General features: G+C 37.7%; 1 protein-coding gene and 1 long non-coding RNA gene across 2 annotated transcripts in view; both read right to left on the reverse strand.

Moving 5' to 3' along the window:
* SLC25A12 (solute carrier family 25 member 12) overlaps positions 1 to 10,769 on the reverse strand; it is a 49,815-nt gene extending 39,046 nt beyond the window's left edge. Inside the window, exons 1-3 of the mRNA XM_065840837.2 lie at positions 10,643 to 10,769; positions 10,068 to 10,121; positions 4,239 to 4,381 (exon numbers count right to left, since the gene is read on the reverse strand). Coding sequence (XP_065696909.1) covers positions 4,239 to 4,381; positions 10,068 to 10,121; positions 10,643 to 10,654 — 209 coding nt within the window. The 5' untranslated portion in view covers positions 10,655 to 10,769. The remainder of the gene's footprint in view (positions 1 to 4,238; positions 4,382 to 10,067; positions 10,122 to 10,642) is intronic.
* Positions 6,918 to 10,060, reverse strand: LOC139828430 (uncharacterized). The gene is made up of 2 exons (XR_011739999.1): positions 9,324 to 10,060; positions 6,918 to 7,476 (listed from the first exon to the last, which is right to left on the reverse strand). It is a non-coding gene; the product is annotated as an uncharacterized lncRNA (long non-coding RNA).
* Positions 10,770 to 10,914: the final 145 nt, after the last annotated feature.

Here is a 10,914-nt window from a genome sequence, read left to right on the forward strand (position 1 = left end):
ACTAACAGAAAAAACATTCAGAAGGGATCCTAACGCTATATGTAAGTACAGCTGCAGAAAGACAAGCCCTAAGCCAGGAGAAGATAAAGGATAACATTGGCATAAGAACAAGATCACGTGTCCATATTTAGAGCAGCCATACACTGTGGCCTCTCCAGAATACTGCAAGCAAAACCCTTAAGTTTTAACAGTGAACTTGGTTTATTGAAACTATTGTGTGTTTTCATTCTTATAAAATAGGGGACTTAGCTCGATGACTTAGAATACTGCATCCAGTTACAAGTTCCTGAGCTCACTTTATAGAAATAAATTAGGTGATATCTATTTTAGCATCAAATAAATTATCAGTGGGAATTTTAATTGCATTTTTAATTAAACAAAAAATACTATTTTAATAGATTCTCTTAAAACATAGAGTATTGCTATAGATGGTACATTTTCCTAGAAAATGTACATAATTTATGTGAATGTAGTACTCCTCGTAAGAGATCATTAGCTCATAGTGGTTACTTCACACATATACTGCTTAATGCTAAAGACGTAAGTATAACTTCTGTTCTCTACAGAAAAACAAAAAAGAAAACCAAGCCACACTGTTCATTAGCTTATCCAGTCTTTCTCTGTCAAAGTGCACATAAAGCAAATCGAGATACTTTAAATAAGGTTACATACATTAACATTCTCACACGTATGCATTATACAGAAAACACAGAAAAAAAAATGTAGTAATTTTAAAAGGAATTAAGATATGGCAAATACAGAATTATTATATTAATTTGTCACACTTTACCCACAAAAATCAGAGATGTGAGAATGGTTCTTCAGATGCAAAGACAGTTTCATCCAAAGGATGGTCTTGATAAATAAGGGCTTAATATCAGAGAAACAGAATATCCTTTGAAATAATTCTAAATACTATCATTTCAAAATATACCTCATATGCAAGCGTAAACCTGACATATAAATTGATTTCTAACCAGGAAGATTTCTAACTGACAGAAGCAACTGACAATCTCTGTAGAATGCATTTGTAGAAGCCTGAACCTGAAAGAAGCTGTGTTCAGAGGTCTCACTTTAACAGTGCCTACAGCAAAAGGAGACAGACACACTCAATTTCCTTCCCAGACATCCAAGGTGCAATGTCCAAGCACAGGGATGTCCCTTGTGATACTCCATCATCCATTAGGGCAGAGATAACAGGAGGTGGATTAAACAGAACGATGGAGCTTCCCACCCAGGCACTACTCAAGTACCATTCGCTGAACCTGCTGCATTACAGACTCCGCAACAACTCACCTTTCATTTTATCTGTAACATTTTTTTTAAATTCCTTTCCTCTTATTTCCTCTGTACCATTACCCTTCAAAAGCACACAAAGTAAGCTGTGTGTTTACAGTTTTTCTTTATCTTTCCTTTTTTCCTGCTACAACTCCTTGCTATTTTTCCACACACAACATAGCTTGTAGATGTTATGCATAGTTCTGTTGTGACTCTCCGTTATGTGAAACACCAATTCTTTCTTCAGGACTTAGCTTAAGAACAGAATTACAAATTTTAAGAATGGTATGCTGATGAAAACATACCCAGAAACCAGCAATTAAAATGAAGAATTTTGCATTACTACTGTGAAATTTGGAAGTTTTGAAGGAAGAAGAAAATATTTTTATTTTAAAACTGTAACACCTACTAATGTTAATTGACTTATGTAATTGTGAAGCTGGTTTTGGCACACATACATCAATGCTTTATTCGGGGAGAATTTTTATCCTAATTTCAAAACTAGTGCCTGCAGTCTGAAGATATAAGAATGCTTACAGCATCAGTGAAATGCCACTGTATTAAACAGCAGACAAGGTAGTTCAGGCCAAATTCTAATTTAGAGCTCATCACAGTAATTTTTCAGAACATGCATTTGTAACAATGAGAAATAAACACTTTGAAAGGGAAGAGTCATCTGTTTTAAGAACTACCTTATACAGTTTCACTAAAGCAAACCAATCTTGTACTGTAGTAGTGGGAGAAGGTGCAACAGTTAAGTAATGATCAAGTTACCATCAGAAAAAAGTAAAAAACCCCACATTTTTTAAAACATATTTCTATAGACAGTGAGTTCCAAAATGTGCTCTTTTTTCTAAAGTGCCAAACTTAAACCTAAATAAAATTTAAAAATACCAACAAAGAAAAGTTGCCAAGAACATTTTGAGTATTTATTTGAAGGGCAAGCAAGGTTAAGAGAATATGATAGCAGATACAGGAATGAAATTTCGTAACAGAACCCAGAGCTTCTCAATGACTTGCTGAGTGACATTGGGCTGTCATTTAATTTACTAATATATGTATGGAATAGGACTACTGATACTTCCTTTGACTTCAGAAAGAAACTTTAAGTCCTTGGAAAGATGTAATGCATTCCAGAATTCAGCTGAAGATTACAATAATTATTCATGCTACAAATTAAAACTCTCTGTGCAGATGATATAATGATTAGAGTCTGGATTTTGATATATTACAGCTCACTACAAATGGAAGAATGTGAATGGAAAAGTAAATAAATAAACAGAAGATTATGATGCGGGTGTAACAAATTCTTCACATGAAGCACAGATTAGAGATAAATATAGATTAAAATATTTACGAAAATAAATTTCAGACAAGTATTCAGACAAACATCTTGCACTGCAGATCATACAGTAATAATTCCCATTTCCACTGTATCCATACAGAAGTAGATAAAGCATACTTACCCATATTTGATTATCCCATTTCAAATAACACCCGGATTTAAAAGAAACACACATATATATATATTCATAGGGAAAGCAACAAAAAAGTGATGCTTCAACCACTGTAGTGATGCTACAAAGTTCTGTTGTAGCAACAAATTTTTTGGTTCTTACTGTAAGAAAGATCCTTTTATGAGACATTTTCTGAAGAAATGGACACCGTAAAAGATAATGAACAGCTTTCAGAAAAACAAGATACTCAACATGTTAGTTTACTAGTCATCAATTAGACTGTTATTTCAACAGATACATACAAAATAGTCTTTTCAATCCATATCAATGCAACAAATCGAAGTCATGTATTGCAAACAGAGAAACAGGTTATCTGGACTTAGCAAATATATGTATATATCAAATATATTATCAAAATGCTGCAGCTTTATTAAAAAAACCAATCACATAACACTAGATCAAACAGGAGATTCCACACTTATTGTTTAGCATAAAATGTCTACAGCATATACAATTTCATTTGTAAAGCACAGATACTGTGCAAACTACTCAGTACACTACATAAATTCATAAAATATTCTAATGCAGAACACAGGAAAGCAAAAACATTTAAGTGATGTCAAAGGTCAGATTTAGACTCACAAATCCAAGGAATTTAAGGGGCTTTCAATTTAAAATAAATTACATCTATATATTTACAAATATATTGTATACTGTTTTAACAGTACCTTTCTCTTCTCCACAAAATACCCACTCCTTTTTGCATCCTTGACCTGTTCTCATATTGATCTTAACCTTCTCATTTTACCTTAATGATGTCCACGCTCCCTACCACAATCCACAGCCAAAGCTAGAAGCCTACACACAAATAGGCTCCTTTGGAGACAAGTGAGTTAGAGGGTATTGCCTCTGTGGAGGGGATATTTTGTAAATCAGCTTCAGAGAACTGTCTAAAAGCAAGTGATATCATTTGTAAGCAGAGCTGGCAAAGCTTTATAAATACTTTATCTTGATTAGGCAAACACCACCTTCCTTCATAGAGTCGTTAGCGTCTGTCTCTCTTTAATAATAGCCAGCGCTTTAAAAAAGGCCTCAATGGTTTGATCTGAACAGCACACTACAAAAATAAGAAAGCTTTTGCATATTTCCATGTTTAATTACAAGTACTAAAGACTCTACATAGTGGCTAATCATGGACGTGAGTATACAGAAAATAACTTTTCCACAGCAATCATACTACGTTAAATTTATTCGCAGTTCAACTCCCTCTGCACTTGTAGTAATTGTTAAAACTCTATTAAAACAAATCTTAAATTAAAAAATTCATGTTAAACACCTTACATTTTCCCAATTTCCACAAATTTATAGTCTACTGTACTTATCATCTAAGTAAGCTTAAAGTGTAATAAAATTAATAACGTATTTTAGAAGACGAAATTATCAAACTCATTCACTCACGCATTCACCAAAGCATTACAAGCTAATGGAAAGCAAAATTCTCACCCATCCTTTGTTTGATCTGCCACTCCAGCCAACAGCTGCACTGTTTTAGGATTGTAACGCGGATCTGTATGAAGTCCCAGGTATTTTTGCACAAAATCTTCCGGGGTCATGTAATGCTCACCATCTTTCTCAACACTGGCGTACTGGAGTGAAAATTAAAAACAAAACCACAGAAACAAAAAGAAATCCATTTAGAAGCCAATTATCAGTGACCACTAAACAAGTTTCTTTACTGAATCTCTTAGAATGGTACATGACTATCTGCACGTAACTGCTCTGAAATTAAAGGGCTTGATTAAACTAATAGTGTTACTAGACTAGTTGTGTACCAACAATAACAGATTATGCCTGTAGAATAGATGTGTTCACATAGTGAACAATACCTTCTAATAAAAAACCAATTACATACTTTCAGAAACCGTCAGGTAATTGCATAAATTTATAAAAATTACAGCCCTGCTGTAGTTTTGCATTTGCAGCTACACTGTGAAAACACAGCACATGAATTTTCTTACTGTTTCTAGTAGCAGGTATCTTCCGAATAATTGTTCCTGATCATTATTACAATTAGTTTGGAAAATATTTTTTTTTTCTCTTTTTGTGAGAAATAAATTTTCAGATCAATTTTTATCCTAAAACTAATGGTTTTGGCATTCTTCATTTAAGTAAAAGTGCATGGAGACAAAAACTATTTGAGTCAACTGAAATGCTTTAGAGTTTTTATGTGATTAACAATAAATTTAAAAATAAAAATCACTGGTAAATTTTGGAATTATAGAATGTAAGTATTAATAAAACTACCTAAAAATAAAATAACAAAGTTTATCTTTACTACTTGTACACCAAGACAACTATCACATGTCTGTATCAGTACTCTTAATGTTTACTTTTCTGTTTCAAATCCTTAATCACTGGTTCTTATCTATAGGTCATGTTTAAATTAAAAATTAACTTTTTAGCATAAAGTAAATTCCATGCCCTCAGTTGTTCAGTTATGCCACGCAATACCAATCTTGAACTAAGAACATGAGAAGTCAAGAGTAGAAAACATCACAAGTGATTAAAAGAGAAATGTGTTATAGAAGTCCATACCCTTCAGACCTTCTTTCAAGATGCCAGTATAGTTGCAGGAAAAAAAGAATGTTTATTTATGATGTTGCAGCAATCTTAGAAATAAAACCTAAGCTTGAAGATTGCAAAGTTAAAATATCTTTGCATCCTTGAACACAGGAAAGTAGCTCACAAAAGATTTCTAGTTCACTGAACTACTACAACTCCATCCTATTTGATGCCTGAGTTTGTTCCTCAGCATTTGCTTACAAAATCTGTAAGTGAGCTTATTCAATAGTTTAAAATGTTTCTCTTCTGTTTGTTCTCTACTGTAGCGTCTACTTGTACAGTCTACTTAGATTCAGACCTTCAAACATACATACAAAGAACTGTGGTCTGAAAAAATGAATTTACAAGACTACACAGTTGTTTCATTGGACTTTTGACTTGCAATAGAAGTAGTGATTTTTAATTCATTTGGAATTTGACTAAATAAGCATTTGTTGCCGAAAAGGAAACAGCAAAGCCCCCTACGTGCAACATCTATGCTAGTGAATTCAAGCTTTAGTTAACGGTCTTATCAGTGCTTTATAACTTTTCCACTAAGTACTGCCGTATCTTGATTCAGTTGACACAGTTCTAGGTGAAAGAATAACAAAACAGGCCCTTACTCTGCCAGGGACCCACAGGAATCAGAATATTAACATTAAGACCTCCACATGATACCTGTGAAGGTGTAACACTCCGTTGCGATAACGGGGATCATTCACACGTCTCACGCTCATTCAGCTGCGTACAACCCAGCCAGTTCAGTCAGGACACTATTTCAGCGTAAAGGAGCTCGCATCAGCATCAACGCCTGTTTACATATCTCCTGTATCTCCTCCACAACATGAGCCTCTCACATCAGCTCACCTCTCCCTCTTCCACCCTGTAGCTGTGTGACAGCCAAATGGCAAAACTGCACCATGAACCAGATTACTGAACTAATCCAGAACTAAAATATATGATTTCCGAAAAACAGGAACATGAAGCAGTGGACAGGAATCCTTTAACTCAGCATTGCTGCTGATGTGACAATATAATCAAACTGTGGCTTCACTGAATCAACTCAGAAAGACGCTCTTCTCAGTCATACACAGAAGTGACTAAAAAATGGATTATGAAGTACAATTCTGCTGCAAGAGATGCAATCCAAAGGAAGTTTCATATGTGAAGGACCGTTCAACATGCAGAATGTTGAGCATATATTCAAGAATAATGGAATGGAATTCAACTGTATGACAGTTGAGGGCATAGCAATGACAGTCAAAATTTAAATGTAATCATCGTTTTTTCTTCAGACACCAATTTAACTGAGTTTATTACGAATAGCGAATTGTTTTACAAAAAGAAAGATGTGGGGGAAGTTTTGTTAAAAAAAATTTTAGACAGAAATAATTAACTGACAGATACCTCGAGCTCCATATGAGAAGGTCATGGTATTTTGAAAGAGCTTGGCAGCAACCCAATGAATTAAGGTCTGACAAAGTAGTGAGGCTATTCCCTTCTGGCATACATTTACATTTGTCCTCAAGTTACCTTTTCACCATACAACTGAAGTCAAGAATCTTTTAGCACAACCCAGGCAATTGTAAATTATATTTTAATTTGCATGTAAAATATAACACATCAATTAAATCTGTATTTTCCTCAGTCTTGAGTTATATTACTTTAAAATACAAAATTCTTACTATACATTTATAGGCTGTCTCAAGAAAGCACTTGATGAATTTGCATTAAATGTTTTTTTAAACACCGTCACACAACAGGAACACACAAAAAATCTATTTGTACAATACAGGGTTAGGTATCACTACACTTCCAGAAACAATGGTTTATTGGAAAAATTGGTTAGCTTTCAATTTGAAGGGATCTTCCATCCTAATGATTTTATGTGGACAGAGGAGAAAGAAGTTCCAAAACAAAAGATACTCATGGATACACTTAACATTTGCTATTTAAATTAAGCAAAGTTATGAGCAAGAGATTCAGGACAATTTCAAGGGCAAGCGGAAGTGAAGTTTCCTGTATTAAAACTGGAAATTTGTTTTTGTTTCTTTCTCCACCTTGCTGGAACAGGTTCCACTTGCATTCAGCAGGCAGGGAATAATTCAACCATATTCCCTGAGGGCTGACTGTGTCTTCCCTAAGAAAAAAGAATGAAAGATCACTAAAATCTGATAATTGTTGTTCTACATAACCCTTTTATCCTTTGGTGAATTTCTATTTTGTTCTTTTATGGTTGCTACTGAAGTCAGTGCTTAGCGAACACTTGAAAGGTACCTTATTTGATGGTGTACAAACATGACATTTCAATGCCTGCATTTCACAGTTACAGGATTACACAGAAATAATAGCACATTTTAAAAATACAAGTCAAACTTAAGATTTTTAATGGTTTAAATAATTTTTCAAAATATATAGTAAGCTTCAGAAATTCTAAGAGAAATGTATACATCAAGCATCCATTAAGGTACAACATAAACTGGATGGAGGATACGTATCACATTAGAGGACACACATGAACAGACAGAAATCTAAGTCCACTCTCTATGAATAAAGTGGATGCCAAAGAGGCCTGGAGTCCACATCTTCCCTTGTGCCCATTTCCAAGGGAAGCCAAATTTAGGAAGGAATGCACGCCCTTTAGCTGAAGCTCACAGAACAGGTCGGCACCCTCAGCAAAAAGCACAACGTATCTGATGCCTGCTGTGTGCAACACCGGTGGCATTTCAGAACAAACCCCTCTATAACGTAGTCTTGGAAAGAGTGGGTTCTCTTTTCATTTTTCAAAGTTTGCAACTGAGTGTGCTTGCTACTTATCCAAAAAAACCCCACAATTTCAAATTCAATCAGAAACAAATATAATCCAAAAGAAATATATCTCTTTCTCTGCCAGATGAGACTGTGTTGTTCATCTCTTTTTACTGCAAATCTCAGATACTCAGGAGGAGACAGGAAAGCACAAACCAATCCACAACTTAATTTGCGTGTTTCTTTGAAGAATATAAGACAGACATGAAAAAGACCAAAAAGCTGGTTTAAAACCAATAGACTGTCTGCTTTTTTAGGTAAATAAAACATGTATTGTCAGAGAGACAATTTCAAGAACCAGTTGTACAGTGTTCTTCCTCTCCATTTTTCCCTGTATGACCAAAATCAAGGACTTCAAACAATTTACTTATTTCCAAAAGCAAGCACTTGTACTGACAGAAAGTCAAGAATCATTAAAAGTTCACATTTCCAAGTTGAATAGCATATTTTGACACCACATTTCACTTTTTTGTAATCAAACATGCAAAAGTGTCTTGCAAAACAGTTGGAACAGTTGTGTGTTCTAGAGCCACATATTTTCATATGTATTTTTAAAATAATATTTCCGTGTTCCTTATTTTATCAACATACTCTACTGTATTCCTTACCTACAAAAGCTTAACGTCATGTCAACAACAAATGAACCTGTGATGGAAGATCTTTTACTAGAAACTAAATGCTGGGCTTTCAGAGTTTGATTCCTACATTCTAAGTTCTAGCACTCCAGCAACGTCACCAGTGTAATTCAGTATGCAAAAGCAAAAGTCTCCCAAAATTATGGTTGAGATATAACTTCTCCCTCTCAGGCAATAAGGTTTCCCCATCTACTTATCATATATGGAAACTGTTAGATAATACAGTAAAATGGGGAATTGGCAGAATGAGGGAAGGGCAGAAAGATATGCCAGGGGAAGCTTAGGTTGGACATTAGGAAAAGGTTCTTCAGCCAGAGGGTGGTGGAGCCCTGGAACAGGCTCCTCAGGGAGGTGTCACAGCCCCAAGCCTGACAGTGTTCAAAAAGACTGGACAATGCCCTCAGAAACGTGGTGTGAATTGTGGGGTTGTCCTATGCAGGGACAGGAGCTGGACTTTATGATCCTTGTGGGTGCCTTCCAACTCAGGACATTCTATGATCAAAAGATACATGTCAAAGATTAAATAATAGATATTATTATTTACAGTATTAGCTCCAATACTTAGTTTTATATTTTTTCCATTTTCATACGGTAAAGCTTCTGGAATATATTGTACAATATTCAACATAAAGGGAAAAAAAAGGTATTTTAGTGATTTTGGAGATATCAACAGTCCAACTATGGACCTAAAACACATTTGCTCTTCGTATTCTATCTTCCTGATTCAAACCATATTATCGAAGTTTTAGGATTTACTGGATTGTTGCTTCATATCATGCTTCGCCGTTATTAAGGGGAACAGATAAAGCTTCAGGCTGTTATTTATATATGTTAATTCTAATGCCCTGCAAGAGATGGTATAGTGAAATAGGTCAACCTTAAGAAACCAGTTTTAACTTCTAAAAACATAGCCAGTTATCCATCCATTTGTAAAAGAAACACATAAAAATACCATGAACAAAACATACAGCCATGGAAGAATTTTTTAGACTCTTGCAAAAGTGTATTTAAAAAATACAGTACCTAGTTATGGTTATAATTACTTGCTTAATGGAAAACTGGAAAAGACCTCATAAAATTATTTAAGATTATAATTTGGAAACAAGTAATCACAATTTATGTCTGGAGCAGTTTTCTCCTCAGCGCTTGAAGACCCTTTCAATACACTGTGCCTGCAAAGAAAACTTTTAAGCATCCCACAAGCATGACACGTGTATGATGCTGTAGCAAACTGCTGGCAGAGCAAGGAATGAAAACCTGTCACTCAACATTAAACAGATCTTTTTACCTGCAAAAAAATATTTCGTAGTTCGGCAGGATCCGCTCTTTTGGTTGACTGCACCTATAAACACAAGTAAGTTAACTCTTCACTATCCGTGCTACTGCCAGCGAATAGATAAAAACAGCGTGTGCCCGGACGGCGCAGCGCCGTCAGGCCCCGCACCGACCCGACCGGGCCCTTCTCCACTGCGAGCCCCCTGCGCTGCCCGCGGGGCTGCGCCAGGCTCCGGGGCGGTGACAGCTGTCAAATCCTGGCTGCCTGAAAGAGCCGCGGCGCCCCGGCCCCAGCCGCCACCACCCGCCGGGCCCTGCCCGCCCCGCACCCGCCGGGCCCTCGGCCCGCACCCCCGCAGCCTCCCCGCCGCACTTCAGGAGGCGGAGGCAGGGCAGTCTGCGCTGCCCCTTCCCCCGGGGCTACCCCGCCATCACCGCCCCCGCCGCGGCTTCCTCGGGCCCCCCGCGGGGCTCTCGCAGCAGCGGCTGCCTCCGCCCGCCGCCCGCCCCCCGCCCGGCCGCCCCACGCGGGCAGGCGGCGGGTCCGCCCGTCTCCTCCTGCCACAAGCCCCGAAGGGGGAGAGTCACCTTGACCGCCATGCTGCGCCCGGCGAGAAGGAGGAGGAGCCGCCCGCCGCCACCCGCCCGCCGCGCCGCCGCAACAGCCGCCGCCTCAGCGCTGTGGTAACGAGCGCCCTGCCCTGCCACGCCTGGCGCGGCCGCTCCCCGCGGCGGGCTCCCCTCAGCGGCCGCAGCAGGTCTCAAGGGACGAGGGGAGTCCGGTACCGGAGCTCACCGATACCAGCCGTGGCCCTACCTCCTGCTGCGCCAGCTCTCGGCCCGGGCCCCGTGGCGGGCGC

The sequence above is a fragment of the Patagioenas fasciata genome, chromosome 7, assembly GCF_037038585.1.
Source record: "Patagioenas fasciata isolate bPatFas1 chromosome 7, bPatFas1.hap1, whole genome shotgun sequence".
NCBI lineage: Eukaryota > Metazoa > Chordata > Aves > Columbiformes > Columbidae > Patagioenas > Patagioenas fasciata.